This window comes from Rattus norvegicus, chromosome 18 (genome assembly GCF_036323735.1).
Source record: "Rattus norvegicus strain BN/NHsdMcwi chromosome 18, GRCr8, whole genome shotgun sequence".
In the NCBI taxonomy this organism is placed as follows: Eukaryota; Metazoa; Chordata; class Mammalia; order Rodentia; family Muridae; genus Rattus; species Rattus norvegicus.
The window spans coordinates 4,102,000-4,128,607 of NC_086036.1; the positions used below are offsets into that span (position 1 = coordinate 4,102,000).

At 46.6% G+C, this 26,608-nt stretch overlaps 1 protein-coding gene across 4 annotated transcripts in view; it reads left to right on the forward strand.

The window, feature by feature from the left end:
- The window catches only part of Ttc39c (tetratricopeptide repeat domain 39C), a 119,297-nt gene that overhangs the window by 58,636 nt on the left and 34,053 nt on the right, over positions 1-26,608 (forward strand). For 3 of the 4 annotated variants that reach the window (XM_063277592.1, NM_001077231.1, NM_001415714.1), the window contains 4 exons: positions 14,505-14,553; positions 16,664-16,792; positions 19,936-20,050; positions 25,507-25,861. In XM_063277592.1, the coding sequence (XP_063133662.1) occupies positions 14,521-14,553; positions 16,664-16,792; positions 19,936-20,050; positions 25,507-25,861 (632 nt within the window). In that variant the 5' untranslated portion in view covers positions 14,505-14,520. Of the gene's footprint in view, positions 1-14,504; positions 14,554-16,663; positions 16,793-19,935; positions 20,051-25,506; positions 25,862-26,608 lie in introns of those variants that run through there. The other variant, XM_063277593.1, reaches the window with a different exon arrangement.

The following is a 26,608-nucleotide window of genomic DNA, read 5'->3' on the forward strand; positions in this document are numbered from 1 at the left end:
CATCCCTATGTCCAGGCAGCAGGAAGAAAGTGACCCTGAGCTTGGCTTGGGCTTTGGAGACCTCAGAGCCCAACATGAGTATATGGGCCATTTGTATTCAAACTGTCTCACCGTTTGCAGCAGCAGGCTTCCTGGCAGTGGGGGTGTGAGAATGGGAATCCTATATTGCTGATCAAGAGGGAGTCGCTGGGCTGCACCCTGTATCACCCCTCTCACTGACCAGAGTTCCTGAAGATTCTGAGTCTCCTAAAACAGCACCTCCTAGTGAAGACCATGTGTGCCAGTATATCAGCCTGTGGGTTCCAGACACAAGAACCTGAGAACTTCGGATCCCACAAGCTGGGCCTGTGAGCTTTGCCTCTGCGCCCCTTATCCCCTGATAGCTGTTATCATGGTCAGACTGGGCCGGTGGGAACCAGCACTCAGCATCCTCTGCATGGGTGCTGGGCTCCTGCGTCTCACTTGTCAATATGTTGATCAGGACTTCTCTTTCCCAGGGTTATTGTCTTGGTAGCAGGGGTGGGGGGCAGCTTCTCTGGCAGTTGTGTGTCCCACAGTGATGATATTCTGAGCTGTGGAAACGTTCCTGTTGACTGACTCATGTGCTGAAGTGGGACAGTCTGTCCCATCTGCTCCTTACGGTTAGGATTATGTCATCACAGGAGAGGAGGCAGCAGGCTGTTTGCTTTGTTGATGAACCTGAGGATAGTTTTAATATTTAAATCAGACTTCTTGTGGGTACCATTGTAGGTATCTGCTATAAATAAAGTTGTACCTTATTTACTACACTGCAACACTGCAAGTTTAATTATATATATTTTTTCAGTATATAAATTGAAATTATTAAATATATTATTTTTATTATTTACTCTAATTATAAATATATTTCAAACTTTAAATAAATTTAATATATATAAATAATATTTTTTTCCTTTTCTTTTTTTTCGGAGCTGGGGACCGAACCCAGGGCCTTGCGCTTGCTAGGCAAGTGCTCTACCACTGAGCTAAATCCCCAACCCCTATAAATAATATTATTAAATATATTTATGTTTAAAAGCATTTTTAAAACCTGTATGGGTGTTTTGCCTCTATGTATGTCTGTGTATCACTTGTGCCTTGTGTTCTCAGAGACCAGAAGAGGACATCAGATTCCCTAAAATTGGAGTTGTAGATGTGAATTACCATGTGGATCCTGGGTTTTCTTAACTTCCGAGCCATCTCTTCAGCCCTTAATTAATAGTTTAATTAGAAAGTTAGATATACAGGTAGGTGACAGGTAATTTAAAAATAATACCACAAGAGCCCTCATTCTAGTGCCTCTAATAGTCCTTGGCACATAGAGGTTCTTAAACAACCTTTGTGAGACTTTGCACGAGAAACTAGATGACGTGCATATCAGCCTTTAACACTACAGGAAATCACCTATACCGGCCGTTGATCATAAGCAACATTGTTCTTGTTTACTTGTAGCTGTCTTGTGTAGCTTATCATTTTAGCCTGTTGTTTTGTGTTCTGCATTTTTAAAAAGCCATAATGACAGGTGACAGGTGTGCTTGAAAGTTTCAGATTGCCTCCCTTTCTGATTTGCTTATGTATCCGTGTCAGGGCATGTCGTCCATCAGGCTCACACGTGTGGCTGAGGGACAGCTTATCTTGCTCGTAGTATCACACTTCCGTGATCAGGTCAAAACTTTAAAGTCTGCCTTCTCGGGCACTCTAGAGTGAGTTTCCCTAGATAGGACTGTTTTTTATAAGAAGTGGGTTAATAACGTAGTGAGTAGACTTAACTTATGTAACAATCCACACGTGTTACACTCTTCTCCTGAGCTGCTCCGCAGTTCATTTCTTCGGGGTATACTCTTAGAAACGTCAGAGGTGGGGGAAGGGAAGGAGAGAGAGATTTTCCAAGTTTGGGCATTAATTTCCCTGTCCCAGTATAGATGTTCTGGCTATACCTTTGAGTGCACAGTGCTAAATAAGATGTTTCCTACACATCTGCAGGGAGCAAAGCCCATTTGAATATGTTTTCTTTTTGCTTCAAATAATTAGATTTTGTTTGCTTTGCTTTTTTTGTTGTTACTGTTTTGTTTTTGAGATAGGGTCTCAGTATATAGCCCTCACTGTGTAGACAAGGCTGTCCCCTAACTCACACAGATCACCTGCTTCTGCCTCTTGAGTGATGACATTAATGACATTCGCCACCGTATCTAGCCTGATTTTCACCTCGTGTAGTGTACCTGATGCTTTACTGGACTGTGTGGCTGTCCCCAAGTACCAGTTCTCTAGTACATTGAACTTTTGCCACTGTATGCATGTATTTAAAACCTTAGCTTAAAGTTTTAACTTCAGAGACGCTCATAAGTTATGAAATGTCATGGATATACGACTTGCCTAACTTGAATGTGTACTTACTGTCACTTGTTCTGGGGGAAAAAATCAAAATATACATGTCACTCTTAGACTTACAGCGTGTCTCCTTTTCTCTCCCCTCCCATTCCTTTCCCATTCTTTATCTTCCTCCTTTCTTTAACTGTGTCTTTTAAAAATTTTCTCTACATTTTAATTATTCATGAGGATGTTCATGTGGCACACACAGCACACGTGGAAATCAGGGAGCAGCTTGTAGGACTAAGTTTCCTCCTACCCCAAAGGTGCCAGGACTGAATTCAGGTCAAGCTTAGTCTTTACCCATTGTGCTGTCCTGCCATCCCTTGTGTATTTCTGTTGCAAGAGAGCAGAGCGCGTTCAGAGGAAAGCCGTGTGTATTGTGGCAGGAGCAAAATCAGCCCTGCATGCTTGTGGCTTAATTGGGTAATTAATAATTGATAAAGCAACTGAAGAAGGGAACGCCTACTGCTAGGGTTTAGAGTCCTCACATATTGTTAAAAAACTAATAATGCTATATTAAAAACAGGGCCAGTCGAGGGACTTGATGGGAGAACACGAGTCTTTTAGCCGGGCTTGGGGTACACAGTGCCTGCTTATTTTTTTCTTGGTAAGCAGTGCTTTTGATCATTCTGTCATCAGTTCACATTGATAAACACCAAGGACTGCATGTATGACTGCATGTATGACTTGGTGATCTGATCATGCCTCTGCTACAGTAGAAATGTGAAATTTAATTTAATTGCGTGGCACAAACAAGCCATCGACTTTGGAAAACAAGCACATTGCATGTTTCCAGGTGCATTCTGAAGTTCAGTGGTGAATAACCTGTGTGACAGTGTTACAGAGCCATGTGGACGGTGAGCGGCTGGGATGGCACGTCATACACATGCCCTCCTCCTGGGGTAGGCTGTTGTTGTAAAATTATAAAAGTAAAATGCTGTCTTTTACCCCGCACTAGATTACCGCGGTGCCCCAAGACATCTGGTAGAATCTTCATCTCAGTCAGCAAAGCACCTCACGCACTCTGCTCCATCCCCTATCACACTGCCAAAGGCTTCTCTCTGAGCCTGGTGGCAATCTCTTTACCTATCTAGTTCCCAAGGCAGGTTGCTGCCATGCCAGACATATCTGGCATGAAACATATCAATTCCGTGGCAGCCCAGTGTCTCCACCGCCACAAACCCTCTTTTTTTTTTTTTTTTTTTTTTGGTTCTTTTTTTTTTTTCGGAGCTGGGGACCGAACCCAGGGCCTTGCACTTCCTAGGTAAGCGTTCTACCACTGAGCTAAATCCCCAGCCCCACCACAAACCCTCTTAAACTTAAATTGCCACATGAAAGAACACACAGCCTAATAACCTTTGATCCAATTGATAAGATATAATTGCCCACATAGACACACAAAGCTCTATACACATCCATCCCTTAAGAACATTCACAACAGGGGCTGGGGATTTAGCTCAGTGGTAGAGCACTTGCCTAGGAAGCGCAAGGCCCTGGGTTCGGTCCCCAGCTCCGAAAAAAAGAACCAAAAAAAAAAAAAAAAAAAAAAAAAAAAACCACATTTACAACAACCTGTAAAGGTGTAGAGTGGAATCCTAACATCAACCTCCATGTTCTCTCTGCACTTCTCTTCTCTTCCAGTCTCCTCCTCTTCCCTCAAACTTTTCTCCTGCCCATCCTTCCTTCTCGTCCAATGACAGGCCTCGTTCTATCTTGTACCTGCCTTCAGCTGTATGACATCATCCTACATTTCACTCTTTTGTCTAACTAAAAAAAAAAAAAAAAGAAAAGAAAAGAAAAGAAAAAAACTTTTCTCTTAAATACAAGCTGAGCACAACTTTAATTTTGTAATTAAAAGCATAAATACACCTAATACCCAGTCCAACATTTTATCAGTTAAACAGAACATTTAGTTATCCATTCCAGCTGAAGAAAGCCTTAAAATCTGTTATATCCTGGCTAGCTTGTATACTATCTGATAACTATCTAATAAAATATGTATTTTCAAAGTTTAACAGCCTGATAGACTATGAGACTGTACTTAGTCTTCAACCTCATCAGAAATCTGAGAATGACCAAATATCTATACACATAGGAAGCCTAACACGGTTTCCAGAACTGAGAGGTTGTAGAGAACACTCTACACTAGCACAGCCCTCTGTTAGTAACATGTGAGGGCAAGTCTTCAGCCTTCTGGCCCAAAATCAACTGACAGACTCTTGAAATGCAGATTTTTGAAGGGCTGATCATCCTGTCTTGGCAGAGCTTATCAGTCTACTATTCTGCATAAGGTGTCTCTTTGGACAGTATTAGTCTGCAGATGAAACAGGCAGTTTCTGCCCAATGGCTGCCTAGCCACAAAGTATTACCTCACCTGGAGGTAGAGATGTTCAATTTCTTCGTTAAATCCGCCAAAGGGGAACTGTTAGGAGCAGATATGTCTCAACAAAAGATAAATAACTTTAAAACTCATATTTAGTGAATTTCTGACGTTTTTGAGAACCATCTGTCTACATAAGGTAATCTGGACTTTGTCTGTTAACCCTCTTATTATCTGGAAAGTACTCTAACAAACTCAGAGCCACGAATTTGCTATTTGGCCCTTTACTCATATGTGTAACCAACTCAGAAGTTTGTAATGGCATCAATAGAAGGACTGGCTCTAAACCTTGTACTTTTAAAACTTTTTAACAAATAAATGCTATACCAAAGCACAGATATGATTTTAGCTTAGTTTCCAAATGAGATTATGACTGTACAACTCAATCTAGCTAATTCCTCCCTGTTAAATTACAACCATTTCTAGATTCCTCATAAAAACAGCCTTAGAATAACCACTTTCAGCCCCCGAGAAGTCCAGGGCATTGGGGCGACGATTCTTCTGTAACTTCTTCAAGCTGTGCATGGGCGTTGAGATATCCCTGGAAGGTAGGGGGTAGGAAGAGTGAAGCAAGTGCTGTAACCTGATGTGTGTCCTGACTGCACCCAGCTGAAAGTCCTTGAGACCAGGAATCCAAGTAGGCACACTCTGCAAAATACAACTCTCAAGACAAAAGTTTAGAATCGAGATATCTTTTTGTTTGATTCTCTTGAATCTAATTTTTCAGACTCTGTGAGGTTTCCAGAGCCTAGTCACTGTTTTTAAAAACACAAAAACAAAACCTTTCTCCCAAAATACTGTGTTCCTTAGTCTGTAACGAGAAAAGCTTGTATCTTGCACTCTCCCCCAGAATAATAATATAACTATAAAACTCAAAGTCACACCCATTATGAAGATTAAACAATTTTAAAGAAGGAAGTAAGTTAAACAATAGTGTTAAACAATGAGCCTGATAGGCTTTTGTAATTTGTCATATCAGGAAATTAACCCAAAATTCCCGTGGAACCCACGATAAATAATCAAAAATATCCACAAACCCTCACTAGCCAGCATCAACAAGCCATATGGCCTTTAGCGGGGTAATTCACAAAACAAACTAAAACCTTCTATCAATTCCAATATCAATAAGCAACTTGTCAAACCAGGACTTTAGCCCAAAATATATCAATCTGTCAAGCTCTCTACCGGGAGCCACAGATTTTTATTTAACCTTAATAACTTGTAGATATCACAATTCTCTGCTTGGAGCCAGTGACTAGTTTTTCCCTAAGTTCTGAACCGTGGGTGAAAATCCCCACGTGATTCAGGTAATCTCTGTACTCTCCTGAAACAAACCTAATCTAATAATACCTATCTTTAAGAAGTAGCTTGTCTAACTAGGATTTCAACCCAAAATCCCCGTGGAGCCCACGTTAGAAGGAATATGAGTATCCTGAAAGACTTTCTGAATAACTTTCTTTTAAAAGCATTAATCTCTGGAGTATATTTTGAAAAATACTATGTAAACCTTTAGATTGGATTCTGTTGGTGTTGGCGGTTGTTTGGTTTTTTGTTTGTTTGTTTTGTTTGTTTAGGATGGTTTCTGTCTGTAGCCTTGGCTGACCAAAACCACACTGCAGTCTAAGCTGGCCTGGAACTCAGCGTCACCAAGGGCTGGGATTACGGTGGGCAATCCCACCATACTGCTCATACTGTAAGCCACTGCATTATACAATTATAGCTACACATAGGTATGAGTGTACAGCTATGTAGTTAGGATGTGTTTGAAAACTTAAAGACTTTACAATTTCACTGTAAAGGAGACTGGCTCCTAGAGCTGCCGTGTGATGTCCATTTAGACTATATTTAGCCTCGTGGGTAAGGACTGTTCTTTTCAGAATGACAGCATCAGGGAGCTCTTGGGAGAGTCAGGAAATCATTTTAAGCAATTTATGTGCTCCAAAGACTGGCAAGAAGGAATCCTCTCAGGGCTAGCTTATTAAGAAGAGTGAGGACTTCTGTTTACTTAAAATACTTCATTATTCCTCACTCCCCTCAGTAGATCCCCTCAGTAGACCTGCTCTCTGCAGACACTACTTTAGCTAGCATCTTTACTCATAAACAGTATTAGAGCACGGGAAGATGCAGAAACAGCAGTGGGGGATGGGGACAGAGCTTCCTCCAGTACCAGACCCAGGATTTGTGTTCGTCCCCTCATCCAGTCATGCACTTGGTCACCAACAAGAGCTCCCCAGACCCTGGCACGGCACCAGGCTGGTGTGACATGTTCTGAAGGGTGAGGGCTGAGCAGAATAAAGATCCCAGAGGAGGCTCCTACCCTCATCCAAGAGACCAGGAAAAGTATGGAATGAGTGTTCATGTAGAAGCCTGGAGGCTGAGCAGGAGCTGTTGAGGAAGGAGAGGACTTGGCCAGTAGCCTGTGTGGGGATGCTGTATGCCAAAGCCCTAGGCCGGAGAGCAAGGCATTTCTCCTGGCCCAGCGTGAGCTACTAGAGATTTAAAGGTGAGCTGGGCATTTGAGTGACATGGTCATAGATCTGCCTTCTTAGAGTTCATCTAAGGCTGTGAGGAGTAACTTGCCACAGTCATCTGGTTTGAATAGGCTTGGCCCCCATAGATTCCTGTGTTTCAATGCTTGGCTGCAGGGAGTGGCTTTATTAGGAGGTCTGGCCTGTTGGAATAGGTGTGGCCTTGATGAGTGTGTCAGAATGTAGGCGGGCCTTGAGGCCTTCTATGCTCAAGCTCCATCCAGTGTGGAATTCCAGTCCCTCCTGACTGCCTTTGGATCAAGATGTAGGATTCTGGGCTCCTCTGGTACCATGACTGCCGTGCTTCCTAGCATGGTGATAGTGGACTAATCCTCTGAAACTGTAAGCCAGCTCCCAGTAAGTGTTTGCCTTAGTCATGGTGTCTCTTCACAGCAGTGAAGCCCGAGACATCATCCATCATTATTCTAATGATCGATCTTGAAGGTTTTTCAGTTGGCATATAATATTGGTGGGCATTGTGGAGTAGTTATGACTTGATGCCTGTACACTGTGCATAAGGGACACCCGGGTAATTATCTTTCATCATGCACATCACAGGACTGCACTGCCCACAGCTCTTGTCTGGAGAAAGCAAACATCAAAGGCCTACTTCTGCTTATTGAGGTGCCATCGCATTGGAGCATCCGGGCTTATCCTGCTCCTCTGTGGGGAGGAGGTCCAGAGTCCTGTTTCTCACATCCTGTTGGCCCAGCCTGCTCCAAACTATCAGTGTCCCTGTTCCCAGCACCAAACAGATCTTGATCACACCTAACCCAGCACATCCCCCTCCAACCTTTATGTCCTCCTCCTCTTCTTATGCCTCCTCCTCCTCCTCTTTTTAATAACCACCGAGTCCAACTGGTGCTGCCTGCATGCACATGGATATAGCACCGTCCACCAGGAGCCTGCATACACCAGTGGGGACATTCCTCACAGCAGCCATCAGTTGTCAGTTGTCCCCAGCTAGAGGTGGGACCTGCTGAGCTCCTCCCATGTCCCTATTGGAATGCTGACTGTCTGCCTTGTAGCAACCGAGGGTCCATGAGTGCAGTAGCCATGCCATTTTACAGCATCCCTACCGGTTCCTCAGCTCTTACATTTTATCTGCCGTGTCTTCCCCCGTGTTCCTGCAGCTGGGGGTAGCTTTGGTAGAAACCCACTTAGGTTGAATTCTTTGATGAGTTATGACTGCTTCCCACTGCAAAAGGAGCTTCTGTGACAGAGGTGAAGAGCAGCGCTACTCTACGGGTGTGAGCATATTGGGGAAGCAGCTTGACGGTGTGACTGCCTAGAAAGATGGCAACAGTAACTGTCCCTGAGACCTAAGACAAGGCTGCCCACAGTAACTGTCCCTGAGACCTAAGACAAGGCCGCCCACAGTAACTGTCCCTGAGACCTAAGACAAGGCCGCCCATGGCATTTTGACCAGGTTTTTGTATCCGTTGAGCATTAATTCTGTCTTCTGGAGCGGATCACGCAAGTCCAGTCAGAAAGTGGTTATTATTCCCATAGTATTCACACCATTGTTGCCCAGTAGGCGTCTCTGGCAGGCTCCACCCCTAGAAAAGCCTGCTAGGACTTTTGTCCCCCAGTGGCCTTAATCACCTCAAATCAAGCTTGGAGATTTTATTTAGCTTTATTATCTGCAGCAGGCTTGTGTGTCCAGTTTGGTCTCCCAGTCACTGTGTAACTGAGTACGACCTTGAACTCCTGAGCAGTGGAGATCACACACAGGGCCTTGCAGCATTCTGTCAGCTGAGGTGTATTTCCAACCCTAGCGCTGACATTTTAATCCTTCCTCAGAAGTGGGCCATGCATTTTTAAAGGTGGGATGGTGAAGTGGGCGGGCTCCAGAGTTAGACTGTGTGCTTCCGTCTCTGGGCATCGGAGGATGGAGCCTAGTGAGTGGAATGGCCATCACATCACGGTGATCTAATGTTTTTAGGATGTTGTCCTCTGGTCTCTGCATGGTTCAGAAGGGACATGCTTCAGATGCTGCCCTGCTGGAGCTCTCTAGAGATGCTAATGAGTAAAGGGAGGATCAGGAGTGCTTTAAACAGAGATGCTTTCAGAACAAATTAGTTTTTCCCCCTCTGAGTATTTTTCTACTACAAATTAAGTTAGAAAATTTCCTTCTAAGTGAACTTTACATTGAATGTTCTTAGCTGCCATCGGAAAGGAGACATTTTCTTTGTCCGTTGGCCTAGAGTCTTCCTTTTTCCTAACTTTTACTCATTTGTTGTGTGTTAGGGGTGTAGGGACATGCCACAGCATGCTTGTGGAAGTCAGGGGTGTGGGGACACACCACAGCATGCTTGTGGAAGTCAGGGGTGTGGGGACACGCCACAGCATGCTTGTGGAAGTCAGGGACACCTCGAGGCAGTTGGTTCTCTCCTAACATGTCAGTCTTAGGGCTAGAACTCAAGTTCCAGTCTTGGCAGAAGGTCTTTACCTGCTGGGCCCTTTGAAAATGGCTGTAGTGAGTATAAACCATGTTTCTGATAAACTCTGGGATGAAGATTGAGACCCTGTGCTGCTTTGGGGATGTTGACCCCCTTTATTTAATTCACGCTGGGGGCCTTTCTCCAAGTTGGGCGGAGCAAAGCCTGAGAGACTTCATCAAGCTAAGGCCTTAAGCCTGACAAGGCTGTGCGCACTCACAGATCCCTCCTCACACATGAAGAGGCTCTCCTCGGCAAGCATCTGTCAGATGGTCCAGCTGGGAATGTCTCCACCTTCCCTGGCCATCTTGGAATGGGTGGCGAGGATTTGTGTAGTGCTAGGTGAGCATTCTGGGCTCTCAGACAGTAACTGCCCGCATGCTTCCTTTAGGGATGCTGCCCCACCATGGGGGCTGGCTGAGGCCCCCATGCTAGCATGGTAGCAGCTTCCCCACACTGAGCTTGAGATGCAGGATGTGACAAACTGAACCTACAGGTAAGCTCTGTGGGGAGCATCAGCTTCCAGCTCCCACCTCATCAAATTCCTGTCGTAAATCTGTTTATTATTGTTCTTGACAGCATTGTGCAGCCAGCTTAGTAAAGGAATCATCTTCCGTTAGAAACAGAAACTTTGTTTAAGGTGCGACTTAGCTAAAATCATAAGAAAATGGCTGTCGTGTTTGAGAGACTAAAGGCTTATTGGTTGTCCTCCCCTTACTTCAGTCCGTCCGTCCTTTAAAGAACATGCGTAAAGTTCCTGTGTCTATTGCCTGCAGCTGATATAAAAATGAGCTCTCTAAATCATTTGCTTTTATTGTTTAGAAAAAAAATCAGAGAGGGACTGGAGAGGTGGCCCAGCAGTTAAGAGTCTGTATTTCTCTCTGGGCCCAGCGCTCACACATCTGCTTACCCTGCAGACAAACTGTTTACACAGAATTTAAAATAAATATTTAAAAAACAACAGGAGGAGGTACCTTGGAGTGAAACCTCCTATCCGAGTCTGTCCCTGTACTCTTTGGGTCTGGTGTTCTGCTAGCCCTGGACCACAGATGGCTCCTGCTGGCCCTCAGCTTGGCACAGAGGCAGAGTCTGCCTGCGTTCTGACTGTCAGTCCATCTTGCTGCTTGGTGCACAGCCTCCCCTGTTGAGAGCTGCAGAGGCTACAGCCGAATCTCAAGGAGCATTTGGAGCTAGCACACTGACTGAGCGGCGCCTTGTCCTTCTGAATGGGGAGTAACTGTGGGGGTGTCCATGCGGTGTGTGACACTGGCACTGTGCAGGCTCGGCTGTCTGTCCCCTACCCCCACCACACACACTTTCGATTTTATTTTTATTTTTAAATATATTTTTAATTGAAATAATCACATTGGTTTCCTTCTCCCTCCCCTTCATCCCTTTAGCTACTCCTCCCACCACCACTTCCCACACCCGCAGCACTCTCCAGTGACGGCTTCTTCTTCTGTTGTTAATGTCACATGCATATGTGTGCACAGCTATGTAAATACCACATACTTACTGGAAAAACCCTTCATTTCTTTGTCTCAGAAAAGAATACTGTCACTCTGTGCATGTCTGTTGGCCTATGCTGTTCACAGCACTCCTGTTTCTACAGTGAAGGACTTTGACCACTTTTAGCTCTCACTATTCCCGTCACTACTGTATTTTTTTTTACATAGTCTCTTGTAGTTCAGGCTGGTTTCAGACTCAGTGTAGCAGAGGGTGGCATTAAACTCCAGACCCTCTCCCTCCTGAGTGTTGGGATTCCAGGTGTAGCTGTCATCTCCCCTCCGTCTCCCTCTCCCTCCTCCTCTCCCCTCCCCTTCCCCCTCTCATTTTAGATGATACCCTGGTTCCATTGCAAACTGCTGGTCTCTTTTTGTTGTACGATGAAGATTTCAAACTGGCAAAATATATACACTCTACTCTTTGTCTTAAAATCCTTTACTCTGTTCTGTGGCTGTGCACTCCAGGCTCTTCTTGCACCTCATCTGGAGCCTGTGTGGCTTCTTGTGGAGGAGACACAGTGTTTGCAGGGTATTTCAGGAGTGCTGATGACCCACACGGCTGCTAGACATGAGCACAGCTGGGCAGGGAACATTGTTTCTCAACTTTGCAGGGGACAGAACTAGGGAACAGGGCCATTGTTAAAGACTGAATCTATACACCGAGTTTGCATGAACTCCTGCAGTTTGTATTCTGAACCAGCTTGGTGGGTAAATGCACCAGCTGCTTTTCCAAAGGACCCGGATTCAGTTCCTAGCACACACAGGGCCTCATAACCATTGTAACTCAGTTCCCTGAGCTCCAGCTCCCTCTGCTGGCCTTCTCAGTCACTGCATGCATGTGCTGCTGAGATATGAGATATGCAGGCAAAACATAATCAGAAAATAAAAAAGTAAAGGAAAATGTTATTAATTAGTAAGTCATTGGTTTTACTGTACTTTGTCCTGTACCACAAAACTGTGTCTCCACTATTGTAGAAAAACAGAGCCTACTTGTCCTGTATATACCCTCAGATCTCTGGATTCATTTTAAAATCCCCAAGACATGTTTTGTGTAGGGACATGTGTACGGCCAGAGTTAAGTAAATGAAGTAAGTTACTGTTAGGTCACTTGAGGTATGTGACGTTAAAGACTGAGTGGAACCTGGGCGGACTGAGCCTTGCTGCAAACAGGGCTGACAGGACAGCAGTTGTTGTTGCATGGCTTTTGTTGTTGTTAATATAATGGTCATGTATTTGCATAGTGAAAAATTAGTGACTTTTTTTTATTAATATTGAAGAGCACATGGCTTCGTTTTCCTCTTACACAATTTATGGAGATCTGGGTGTGCCTGGTGTGCCCGTGCTGCATGGTGGGTGGGCAGCACCTCAGGGAGGGAAAGCACCTCTGCTGGACAGCTGCCAGAATATTTTCTTCCATTTGAATGATAAGATGGTAGCGGGAAGGAGACTTGACGCCATGAATAATTAATCCCTGTGGCTCTCAGGAAGCTAATTTTAGCCAAGATCATGAAGCAAAAGTAGCAGTGGCTGAGCTCTAGTCAGGGGATGGGGAAGCAGAGCGGCCATCGCTGTGTTGAAATCCATCAAATGCATCTGTCCTTGAGAGCAGGGACCTCACTCCCTCACTGACCCAATCCTCCAATGGTTGCAGGATGCAGTTAATACAGGAGCTAAAAGCCTGTGCCACGTCCAAGCTCTGGGTAGTTGCTGTGGACCAAGAATGAGCAGCGTATATTTGGAGGGCGCTGTAGACGTGACACCTCCCAGCTAAGGTTAGGGTCTGAGTGCTGCCTTGGGCTTGACAGGTGAGCCCACCTTCCTGTTTGTTGCTGCAGTTGATTTAAGCATCCTTTTCAGAGGCGGGGGGTTGACGGGGTTCGGGGCGGGGGTGGGGGGAAGCAATTGAAGGCAGCCGTAGGGTGAGCAGAAGTACAGGTAGATGGGGAAAAGATACTAGGAGAGGTTAGCATTCAAAAGAACTTTAACTGTGGAGTCTTCCCCAGCAACACAGCCGCGCATAGCCCTGCAGGAAAGGAAGGAGACACGCGTGGCAGTCTGTCTGTCTCACGGCCTGTGGTCATGTCCACGCAGGTGGTTCTTCAGGCAGAGGTGGGATGTCAGATGGACAGGGGCTTACTTTCCCTCTCTTACATACACTCATGCACTTACACACACATGCACGCATGTGCTCCACACAGATACACAGCCCTTTTCACATTGGGCACAATGTAAATTTTAGCGGAGGATGGGATAGTAAGTTTTTACACCACTTCTGTTGTTAATACAATGGCCATGTGTTTGCATAGTGAAAAGTTAGTGACTTCTTATTATTATTGAAGAGCACATGGCTTCCTTTTCCTCTTACAATTTATGGAGACTGGACTTTTGTATTGGCTTTTAGGTTGGATTGAAGACTTGATGTTCTTGTGTTTTCTGGCTCACTTAGCACTGGCTTGCTTTCCTCTTGTGCTTACTACAGGATTGGTGATGCCTGTGTGTCACGATTGGCAATTAGTGGGTCCTAGGAAGGTGTTCTCAACCTTGGGGTGGTCTACAAATAAGACTGACTTTGTTAGGTGTTTTCTGTTTCATTCGTTTTGACACAGGATCTTGCTTATGGCTGGCTTAGGTAAGCCTCTGTTGTGGTCCCAAGTGCTGGCACTGCAGGCCTGCACCCCCACCCTGACCCCTGTATGGCACTGCAGGCCTGCACCCCCACCCCCACACTGGCACTGCAGGCCTGCACCCCCCACTCCCACACTGGCACTGCAGGCCTGCACCCCCCACTCCCACACTGGCACTGCAGGCCTGCACCCCCACTCCCACACTGGCACTGCAGGCCTGTACCCCACCCCCACACTGGCACTGCAGGCCTGTACCCCACCCCCACACTGGCACTGCAGGCCTGCACCCCCACCCCTACACTGGCACTGCAGGCCTGCACCCCCACCCCTACACTGGCACTGCAGGCCTGCACCCCCACCCCGACCCTGTATATGTAGAGCTTGGATCCAGCTTGACACTTTAAGAAGCAGGTCACTCCTTTCTTTGCCCATGGTCTAGCAAATCCACATATTTCTCTATATTTACTGTCAGCTCCGTACTTACTTTTGAAGGATGAAATCTCTCCTGGGGTAGAGCCAGGACGTACCTCAGCTTGTCAGCTTGGTGTGATTCTGTCTGCCTGCTTACCTCACATCCTGTTTTAAAAACACCTGTAAAATAAGATCCAGTGAAATATTTTTGTTTGTTTCCTTAACAGAAATCATAGCCCACTAATGAGTTTTGGAGCGAGCTTCGTCAGCTTTCTGGTGAGTTGATATCAAAAGAGACGTTGCTGTCACGAAAACAAATCGACAGTGATGCCTGCCTGCCTGCCGGCTGCATAGACACGCTGTTAAAGACGACCTGGAGTTATTGCCCAGTAACTAGCATCTGGGAGATGAATGTTCTCACCCGAGTATAAAAATAAAATGTGTGGGGTTGGGGATTTAGCTCAGTGGTAGAGCGCTTGAGGCCCTGGGTTCGGTCCCCAGCTCCGAAAAAAAGAAAAAAGAAAAAAAATAAAACGTGTATATATGATTTTTTTTAGAGGGTTATAGTTTCTCCAACTTGACTTTTTTTGGAATAAAAATCTAATTGAAAGCCTTTAAAGATTACGATTATTGTGACGAGAAAACCTCAGTAAGGAAGGTTTTCAGAGCCTAGAGGATGAATTTGTGAGCCGAGCTAAAGCATTCTAATACTTGAGGGTGGACGAAGTGAGTTACAGTGGTTTTCTCAGTCAGCTGGTCGGTGTAGGGGGATGCTTTTGTTTCTCCGAAATGCTTGTCACATAAACTACTTTCATACATCATTTTAAAAAACCATAGAATTGCATAATGGAGAAAATGTACTGAGACAAGACTAAAGGGAGGGAAAGCTCACATTCAGGAGTGAGAACAGAGGGCAGCCGGTTGTGGCCAGCCCGCCTGGTTCTTGGCCAGCACTCAATGCTGGGTTTTCACGACAGCTACTGGTCTTCTCCTGTGGAGCATAGGCTTTAAGGCCTCCGCTTTGCAGGCAGGCTAGCTCCGTACCTGTGGGGAGGTTGGCCTAGGTGGGGATTGTACTGTGTGTCTGTGTCTTGGTTACTTCTCCTGTGGCTGTGATAAAATACAAGCCAGGAGCAACTGAAGGAAGAGTTTGTTGTGGGGCAGTTTGACCTTAGAGTCCAAGATGGTTGGGACTGTATCAGGGGATGATGAGTGCTTTTGTTTAGCTCACTCTCTCCTTTTCATAGACAAGATCCCAGCGCAGGGGATGGAGCCACCCACAAGGAGCAGGTGGTTCCAGCCCAGTTAACTTCATCAAAATAATACCCCACAGACCTGCTCAGAGGCCTGTCTCCCATGTGGTTTTAGAGCTCATCAATTTGAAGTTGAGACTAGCATCACAGCACCCACGGGACTATGGGAGAGGGCATGGAGGCAAAGGCAGAGGGTCTTGGCTGAACGGTGTGGGGAGGAAGAATGGAAGTGAGGTCATAGCAAGGCTGAGATTTCAGCAGCTTAAAGGAAGGAGAGCATGGCTGGGGCAAAGGTGACAGGTCTGATTTGGCAAGGATGGGAAAGTCAACTAGAGTCATACCAAAGGAACCTTAACTGTCATGCCTGCCCAAGAGAGAAGGAAAAGATGTAGACACCAGAGACACCAGCAGTTCCAATAGGGCTTCCAGAGAGCTGGGTGTCCTGCCCCTGATGCCTGTTCATCCCAGACTTCAGTTCTTTCTCGGGTGTTTGTGCCTGGTAAAGGCAGGAGAAGCAGAAGTTCAAGGTCATCCTTATCTGCAGATTGACTTTAAGACCAGCATGGGCTACATGAGAGCACTTTTAAAAACGGAACAGCCAGCCCACTGTTGTACTGGGTGTGTGTCACAAGTGCTGACTGGACATTGAGGAGTGACTGTAGCTAATGCATGTGCATTCCTTGCAGGTAAACACACCCACAGGAGTTCCTGTCCCTGCAAAGGCTGACTTCCCATTGGCATTAACTAATTGTTCTTTTACTAGTATTTTTGGTTCAATAGTTAAAGCCAGGAATCAATCAGTGGATAGAGTGAACTTTTGAAAGTGACACTGTTAAAAAAATTAAATTTAATAGGTCAATCAAAAATGATAGAGAATTTCTATGTTTGAGCTTTAAAAAGAGTATAAAACACAAGGACATTCGCCACCGTATAATTTTTCATGCTGGAATAACAGAGACATAAGGTCTTATTTTCTACTAAGACTATAGGTTTTCAGTGACTAGAGTGTCCTGTAACAGTGCGACCCTTTACCTGAGAATCACTGACGTGGTTTTGCTAGTTTGGCATTTTGAGGTCAAGCCTGAGGCTCCCATGCCTGCTGATTCACCAGTGCTTTCTCTGTTCCCTGTAAGAACGCCATGATGACATTCGAGGAGGAGAAAATGCAGTTGGCCTGTGATGACTTAAAGACTACGGAGAAGCTGTGTGAAAGTGAAGAGGCCGGAGTGATCGAAACGATAAAGAATAAAATTAAGAAGAACGTAAGTGGATTGGCTTGTGGACCACATCCTGTCTGTAGGACATCGTTCTCTGGCTTGGGTTTGGAATCTAGGGTAGGACTGAAAATAGACACTAGTTGTCACGCCTTCCAGTTAAGTACTGTGTCTCTTCGAATTGTAGAGGCCCTTCAGTCATTGTAGCCAGCTCCTGCCTACTCTTAGAGTGTGTGTGATAGTCTTAAATATCAGCTTGCCACCACCCAGGATCACTGGAGAAGAAGACCCTTAGTTGAGGGATTCTCTAGATCAGACTGGCCTATGGACATGTCTGTGGTGGATTGTCTTGGTTTTTAATATACATAAAAATATCTAGCCCATTGTAGGTGGAACTATTCCCTACGCAGGGGCCGCTGAGCTATACAAGATGGGAGTGAGCCAGATGAAAGTTAGACACAGCGAATGTGCAGTGTGGAGCGTTTGTGTCTCTTAGCTCTAGACCCATGTGGTGTGACTAGCTGTCCTACATAGTTTCCTTGATTTCCCCTCCTCGAAGGACTGCACCTGAAATTGAAAGTTGAATAAGCGCCTTTTCCCGGAGTTGCTTTTGTGTAGGTTACTTTATCTCAACAACAGACACGAAAGCAGCCCAGCTCTATGGTGGAGGCTCTTGAGGTGAAGGTTTCCTGGGTGTGACAAACAGGCAAGGGCAGCAGCCAGCAGAGCAGTCACACATTGGCACGTTCCCAGAATCCAGCTGATGACCTCAGCTTCCCCAGGAATTTCTGGCCTTTGGTAATAATCAGAGTCTCAGGAAGCTCGCAATCCAGGCTGGGAGAGAGCTCACCTGTGACTTGCTCGTGTGTTTGAACGAGCACTTGAGTTTGAACCCACATAGAAAGCCAGGTGTGGTGTAATCCCCAGTGTTTGTAATCCCAGCCTGGGAAGTCACCCGAGCCTAACCAGTCTCAAAAGCCAGGTGTTGTGGTGGGTGCCTCACTGGGAAAAAGCACTTGCTGCCAAGTCTGACAGCCTGGGTTCAACTGGCAGGGCCCTCAAGGTAGACGAAGAAAAGTAGCCACAAGTTTTTCTCTGGCCTCTACACGTGTGCTATGGTGTACACACATGCATAGGCAGGCACGCATGCATGCACACATATAAATGAAGTTTAAATAAAAAAAACAAGACAAGATGGACCGTGTCTGAGGAGGAACCATGCCTGGCATTGTCTTCTGACCTCTACACATACATGAGCACACATGGGCACAAACACACAAAAGATCATAATACACATATTTAGAACTTGCTTTCACCATTCTGTGCAACTTGCATGAAGCTCTTGAGCAGCAGTCTCCTCCCCCAGTACTGCTCAAACTACCTAGGTTTCATATGTCACACCTGTGTTTTCATATGTCACACCTGTGTTTTCATATGTCAAACCTGTTTTTTCATATGTCACACCTGTGTTTTCATATGTCACACCTGTGTTTTCATGTCACACCTTTGTTTTCATATGTCACACCTGTGTTTTCATATGTCACTCCTGTGATTTCATATGTCACATCTTTGTTTTCATATGTCACCCCTGTGTTTTCATATGTCACACCCGTGGTTTCATATGTCACACCTGTGATTTCATGTCACACCTGTGGTTTCATATGTCACACCTGTGATTTCATGTCACACCTGTGGTTTCATATGTCACACCTGTGATTTCATATGTCACACCTGGAGCTTCATATGTCACACCTGGGGTTTCATATGTTACACCTGTGACTTAACAGTTGATTGTAGAAGGGCCCAGCTTTCCCTCTGTCTGGTCAGGGAGTCCTGAGTGGTGGAGCAGACATTAGTGGGGCCATATCTGAATTACAGGAGAGAAGTACCATACTTGCCTTTTACGTGGGCTCTTGATGTAGAGCTGAGCCCATCATCCTGTATATCGAGCTCTTCTGCCGCTGAGCGTCCCCCGGAACCATTGTTTGTCTCTCATCTTTGGATCTTCCTAAATGCCATCTCCCTGCTTCCAGTACTCTCCTGCCTGAGGCTAGCCCTGCCCGGTTGTCTGCTGGAGGTTCCCATAGTTGGACAGCAGAAGCACTGTACTTGCTGTTACACAGTAACAAAGTCTGTTTTCCCACTCCATGCCCGGATATCTGCACTCATTCCCACCAGTGCAGTGCTGACGCCTGAGATGAGCCTTACGGCGTGTAAAGTGCTTCCTACTACCCGCTCTCAGCCCTGACAACCCTGCCTCAGAGATGCTATTGCTGAGGTAAAGGAGAGTGCAGACTGATGCTTTTCCTATCCCAGTGACTGCTGGACTGGACGTGGAGCAACAGAGATCACGATGGGCTATGTTAGGTTTAGTCAGACGAGGGGAGATGGTCGTCCTGCTGTATTTACCATAGACACTGTTGACGTGTATTAGAACATGTCATGTCTTACAGCACTGTACAGCTATATATGTGCAGTTGCTTCAGATAGTCTCTTCTGGAGGCACGTACTGTCACGATGAGGTGTGTGTCACGGTGAGGTGTGTGTCACGGTGACTTTGCCATTCCGTTTAGAAACACTCATGTGACGAAGGCCAGCATTGAAAATATAACTTGACTTCTTGCTTGTTTTACTTACATCTCTTAAATTTCAGGTGTGATCTCTGACTTAGCGGTCGTTTCTTGCTGTAGGATGTATTCCAACGACTTGATGGATATGTAGGATTCTCTCATCCTCCCGTATCAGTTAGACACCGTAAAGGATGCACCCTGCTGTCAGTTCCCTGAGCACAGAGGGCTGTAAAATGGCCTTTCAGGATTTGCTGTGTGGAATGTAATATACACGAATATCTTTCGTTTTACATTAAATAAAAATTTATATTATCTAAAAAAAGATGAATCCCTTACTAGGTTTTTTCCTTTGATTTTTAAATATTTTTCATAAATTCCATTTTGATCTTCACAATATGAGGTTAAATTACAATGTTCTCTAGGACTACAGATCATTGGCAGAGTGGAGGGAGGGGAGCATGGACCCCGAGCCTCTGGTATGACTTGGTTTTGGCTTTGAGTGGCTCCCAGGCTTCACAGTTCCTGTGGGAAATAATTCTGTCCCAGTGGAGCTACCCGTGCAGCTATTTGGAGGCTGTGCTCTCTTTGAATATGATTTATGACATTCTCTTCTCAACACAGGTTGATGCCCGGAAATCCACCCCCTCCATGGTCGATCGACTTCAGAGGCAAATCATTATTGCCGACTGCCAGGTGTACTTGGCCGTGCTGTCCTTTGTGAAACAAGAATTGTCGGGTGAGTGGACACAGTTTGTAGTGACACTCGCTGGTCCGCAGTGAGTGGACACAGTTTGTAGTGACACTCGCTGGTCTGCAGTGAGTGGACACAGTTCTTAGTGACACTCACTGGTCCGTGGTGAGTGGACACAGTTCTTAGTGACACTCGCTGGTCCGCGGTGAGTGGACACAGTTTGTAGTGACACTCACTGGTCCGTGGTGAGTGGACACAGTTCGTAGTGACACTCGCTGGTCCGTGAGCACATCAGTGTTCCTCTTTTCTTTTTTCTGTTACTTAGACTTTGAAGACTAAGCCCGCAGTGGCAGTGCTTTTGGGGGTCATTGCTGATTTATTACTTACGACATGGAAACCTGGGTGCTTAATGTGTGCACAGCAGAGTCGTCTCGTCCTGAAGTCTGCTGTACAGTCAGTCTTTCTTAGAGAAATCGCTGATGTTGTTGATGTGAAGGAGCTGTTAGTGCCCATCAGGTTGTACATACTATTCTTCAGAATGAAATCAAACTGCTTTGGATTTCAGATTCTTGGGAAATTGTTTTGAGCTCCTGCAGTGTCAACTGTATCAAAAGGGACTCTGCACTGTGCTTGAGAGCCTGGTGTCAGAGTGACCAAGGGTGCACTACACTGTCACTGTCTAACGAGGGGTGCGCACTATACTGTCACTGTCTAATGAGGGTTGCGCACTACACTGTCACTGTCTAACGAGGGGTGCGCACTACACTGTCACTGGTCTAACAAGCACTTACCCTGTGCGTCATTGTTCTGCCCAGAGAACTTTTCTCCAGCCTTTTGCTTCTTTCATTTTTGGCTAAAATGAGTTCAAATGTGTCTGCATAGCAGGCTGCGAGACTCAGTCTCTGATCTGGCGATGTCTCTTGGATCCTGACAGCAGGAACCTGCCACTTGGCTAGACAGGATGTACAAAGTCATACTCAGAAACACATTTCCTCTCAAGCCCTAAATGACAAGGACATTTTTCCTGTGAAATATACCGGAAGTCCTTTTCTTCCTTTCTTCTGTTTCCATTTCTGTTTTGATGCTGCTTCTGTTGAAAGGAAATTTTACTGTTATTTTGACGCCTAACGTTTGAACTTGCAAACACTCATCTTTTATGATGTGTTTTCACTGTTTGCTCCAGTCCCTCCCCCAACCCCCAGCCTCTGGTCTCCTCCCCTCAGCAGTTCCTAACAGGACAGCTCTGATGTGTTGAGGGATCAAGATGAAGCTCTTCTGTAAGGCAGTACAGAGGAAGTGTTCCCGCCCACCCCAGGCCTGCCAATCAAACTGTGCATGATGATACTGAGGGGCTACTTCAGGCAGGAGGAGAGAGTTCTTCATCTTCTGTTGTTTTGGCATTCTTTTTTTGATGCTCAAGTTCTTGTGAGGAACTCAGGTTAGCCACTAAGAAAATGCTTCTTGAGCTGGAGAGATGGCTCAGCAGTTAAGAGCGCTGACTGCTCTACCACAGGTCCTGAGTTCAATTCCCAGCAACCACATGGTGGCTCACAACCATCTGTAATGGGATCCAGTGCCCTCTTCTGGTGTGTCTGAAGACAGCTACAGTGTAGTCATATCCATAAAACAAATAAGTAAATATTTAAGGAAGGAAGGAATGAAGGAAGGGAGGGAAGGAGGGAGAGAGGGAGGGAGGGAGGGAGGGAAGGAAGGAAAAGAAAAGAAAATGCCTCTTGTCAGGCATGATGGCCACACCTTTAACTCCAGCACTCTGGGGGCAGAGGCAGGCAGATCTCTGTGACGTCCAGATCCATCTGGATTAATGCCAGGACAACTAGGGCTACAGATAATGAGAGCCTGTCTCAAAAAGTTTTTAAAAAGGTAAAAAGAAAATGTGTGTTGATGTACAAATCCTAGCTACTTGGTGGCTGGCTTCACCGGGAGCACCCTGTGAGCCCAGGAGTTCAGGATCAACCCCTGCAGTAAAAGAGTACCCCTCTCTCTGTCCTCCCCGTCCCCACCCAATTTTATTTTATTTTTATTTCTGTGTGTCTGGGTGTGGTTATGCACATGTTGAGTGAAGGTGCACTCAGAACCAGAAGGGGTACCAGGTCCCCCAGGGCTGGAGTTAGATGTGCGGTGAGGCCTGGGGTACCGGGTGCCGGGTGCTGGGTGCCGGGTGCCGGGTGCCGGGTGCCGGTGCCGGTGCTGGTGCTGAGCTGTCTTTTGAAAGTGCAGTACTCATTCTTAGTCACCAGGGCTTCTCTCCAGCCCTGAGATCCTGCCTCATAACGACTGGAGATTACTCATTAAAAGGGAAGGGTCAAACAGACGCAGGGAGGTGTTAGCACATAGCCATGTCTACTGCTGTATTCTTAGCATTACGAATGCTCAACTGGTTTTCTCTCCTTCCCAGGGAGGCAACCACATCTTCCTACTTTGTCACTGAGTTCTGCTGTGACATTTTCTCTGTCGCTCAGTCTGGTTGCTTGTGCCACCACCTCCTTGTAGCCTCGCAGGACAGGTTTCTCAGACCTTCCCTGACATGCTCCCTGGGGCCAGTGTCACTAGCCCCATTGACCTACGTACACTTCAAACACTTAGCTGGCCTGTGTCACCCCCAGGATAGAGCCAATCCCTGTCAGGGGTGGCAGGTCAGACCTGCCTCCTCCTGGCATTCCTCAAGGTTCTTTGAAAAGGCTTGGAAGCTTGTACCCTAGTTCACACTGCCCCGTCTAGAAACACCTCAGCCCCTTTGGGTTCCTCTCGTGCCCAGTCAGGTATGCCCCAGGCCTTTCTCTTTCCTTGTGGGTCTCATGGTGGCCTGGGGGGTGAGCAGTAGGTACCCTCTTGGGGCCAGGTGAGCAGCTGCCACCCCGCGATCTGCGTGCTCATTTCTGAAGCTGCCTTCGTGTCAGACATAAGACTGGGTAGGAACTGATAGTGCTCCTGCCCATGCGTTCTGCTCTTCTTTGGTGTCTGGCCTTCTGGGATGACAGGTACTGATGGCCAGAGATGAAGGAGGGTGGGGTTTAGCCTGAGGAAATTCATGGTGACTGGGGTAGGGGTAGGGATGGGGGTGAGTAGGTGAGTCCTCAGGAAGCCTGGGACCAGCAGACAGGGTTACAGAGGTAACACCAGGCACAGGAGGTTCTGACACAAGGGGAAGGCCAGGCAAGGGTCTCTGGTCCTGTCCCTCTGTGGTTATAAAGAATGAGGCAGATGGGGATCAGGGCTCTGTGCTAGCCTCTAATCCAGCATTTTGGAGGCTCAGGTAGAAGCTAGGTCAGGGCCATAGCACAAGGCTGCTCAAAACCAAAACAAATGAAACAAAACAACAACCGCAAATTGGTCCATTTCCTGTCTGTCTCTGATGCATGATTGGTGCCGCTGCCCAGCATGGGTCAGCGTGCATTCTGTGAATGAAAGAGAGGAACAGAGGAGGAGGATGCCACTCAGGAAATAAGTTGCCAGTGGAACAGTGAGTCTATTAGAAGTCTCCTGTCTGAGTGTGAATTCACCGGGGGAGGTGGGCTGGCTGGTGACAACTAAGTTGCCTATTGTGGGGCCAGGAATATAAGTCAGGGTAAAGTGCTTGCCGTACAAGCTTGAGGACTGAAGTTCTATCCCCCAGAACCCTCATATAACACTGGGCATCTGGGCATGGGGGCTGTGATAGGCTGTGATAATGTTCCTTCCTCCCAGCTGTGATGGGAAGGTAGAATGGGTAGACTTCTGAGGCCCACTGGCCACCCAGTCTCATCTACTCAGTGAGCTCCAGACTCTTTCCAAGGAGGTAGACAACAGTCCTGAGAAACAATACCAAGGGTGTCGCCTGGCCTTCATGAATGCATACCTGCTCACACCCCACACAACCATGTAGACACTAGATATGCACATAAATGCATGCACATGTGCGCATATGCACACACTTTTCCATATTTTCTTCAAACTCTGTTACCTGGGTCTCAAGAAGGATGAGGGTGACTGTGACTGACCCTTCATTGAGGGGCTTCCCGGCCTCCTTAGGACACATGACTAGGTGAGGCCTAAGGCAGATGCTCTCGCCATGAAAGATGGGTGCTTTTGTTTTCTCAGGATTCCCACTCCTGTGTGTGGTGGGATATCCTGAGGCCCCTCCCTATTTCCCTGCTGATTGATGCTTGGCCCTCATAGGGTAGGACAAATGCTCTGTGGTTTCCTGCTCTTTCTGTCTTCTCCTCTGGCCCAAAGACTTCACAGTGGCTGAATGCTATATAGCTGATCGTTCAGAGGACCTGGCAGAAGGCCATGCTATGTGCACACGTAACCTTTGCTTTGTTGACTGAGTTCTGTGTGGATGGGAACGGATAGATGTTCATTGGCTGCCATTGCTCCTGCTTCTCTCCTGCTCCTTTGCTGATCTAGATCATTCCAATTCATCTTTCTGAGCCTGTCCCCTCCCTCCCAAGTTTCTGTAGCTGGTCGGCTTTTCTCTTGACTGGACTTGAACCCATGGCTCGAAGTGTCTCCCACTGTACTCTGCCTCTGCCCTGGCTTTGTCACACACCTGTTCCCTCTTCCCTGCTGTCTCCACGTCGTAAATCAAGATTCTGTTCCCTTTGATAAGGAAAATGCGAGGTAAAACAGAGCTGTGTGTTCCTTTCTCAATTTCCAGATGAGGATGGAGGGAGGAAGGAGGAAGGATTTTACTTGTTACATGGGGTGGGGGGAATGCTGAGGAAATAAAGCAGAGGATTCCACCCCTAAGCTCAGGATTTGCGTCTGAGTGAGAGAGCATATCCCTGCAATAAGTGCTGTTAAGTGGAACAAGGCGTTGCAAGCATTAGTTCCATAATGTGACATTTAGCCAGGCCTTGGATATTGTGTTTGTCATTACGTTTATTCATTTGGTTCATGCAAGGAGTGGGGAAATGCATGGCCCAGTGCCTGTGGGATCAAAGGAGAGCATGTAAAGGAGAGCATGTAAAGGAGAGCATGTAAAGGAGAGCATGTAAAGGAGAGCATGTAAAGGAGAGCATGTAAAGGAGAGCATGTAAAGGAGAGCATGTAAAGGAGAGCATGTAGGATTCAGCACTCCTTCCCACCAAGTGGGTCGCTGGGATCAGACCCAGGTCCTCAGGCTCAGGGCAGGAGCCCTTCCTCCCCTCCCCTGCCTTCCCTCCCCTCCCCTCCCCTCTTCTCTCTCCTCTTTTCTCTTCCTTCCCTATATATTTCTTCCCTCCCTCCCTCCCTCCCTCTTGAAGAGTTTGCACCATCAGCAGTAGCAGAGCCCCGCACAGTTCTTACCTGTGGCCATGCTCAGGACCCTGCCTGGAGCTAGGAAGCATGTGGTTGGTTCCGAGGAGCAGGTGAAGCTCAGCGATAGCCAATAGCAGTACGTTTGCACGCTCTTGTCTGCTCTTTTCTTCTTTGCAGCTTCTTGCCAGCCGTCCTGTACTGTGGTGTGAATGCAAAGCTATTGCTGCGTTTTGAATCCCTCTCTCCCCTTCTCTTCACAGCCTACATAAAAGGTGGGTGGATCCTTAGGAAGGCCTGGAAGATTTACAATAAATGCTATGTGGACATCAACGCCCTTCAGGAGCTGCATCAGAAGACGCTGACAGAAGAGCCCTTGTCTTCTGATGCTGCGAATGATAACCACATTGTGGCGGAAGGGGTGACTGAGGAGGCCCTAAGCAGACTGAAAGGTGCTGTGAGCTTTGGATATGGCCTTTTTCACCTTTGCATATCCATGGTGCCCCCAAACCTGCTCAAAATCATCAACCTGCTGGGCTTTCCTGGAGACCGCCTACAGGGCCTTTCTTCACTGACGTATGCGAGCGAAAGTAAGGACATGAAGGCCCCTTTAGCTACGTGAGTAGCTATATTGCAATGCTTTGGTAGATACTGTAGTATTGGAAATAGGTAGACAGCACTGTAGACTGTAAAAGTGACTTCAAGGGAACGCTGCTTGGTTGATAATGATGCTGTGCCCGCCATGCAGTTCAAGGAGCCTGATCTCGGCTGCTGGTGACAGATCATTCTGTCCTGATCCTGTATTTGTTAGTTCCTTACATTGTTATGTGTGTGTGTGTGTGTGTGTGTGTGTGTGTGCGTGCGTGTGCATGTGCATGCATGTGTACACATGCACCTGTATGTGGAGACCAAAGGACAACCTCGGGTGCCATCCTTAGAGAGAGGTTCCTTGAGACAAGCATCTCTCGTTGGCTCAGAGCTGACCTGTAGTCTAGGCACCCCCAGCACTGAAGTTCTAAACAGGTGCTACCAGGTCCATATTCTTACGTGGATTCTGGGGCTTGAACATACAACCTCATTCTTGGGGAGTCAGTACTTACCCAGTGAGCCATTTCCCTGGCCAGCCCCAAGCCCAGTGTTTTAAACTGTGAGCTAACCCATTGCCAATGTCCAGTGACTGTAAGTTTTTCACCTTTCCCACAGTCTTTCAGATCTACATTTCTGATTTTAATTGATTTGAGGTCAAATTTTGTGTAGTTCTGAAATTTTTGTTCTTACAAAGAATGCAAAATTTGAATCTTCCTTGCTGATTCTAGTTACTTGGTATAGTGTGTGTGTGTGTGTGTGTGTGTGTGTGTGTGTGTG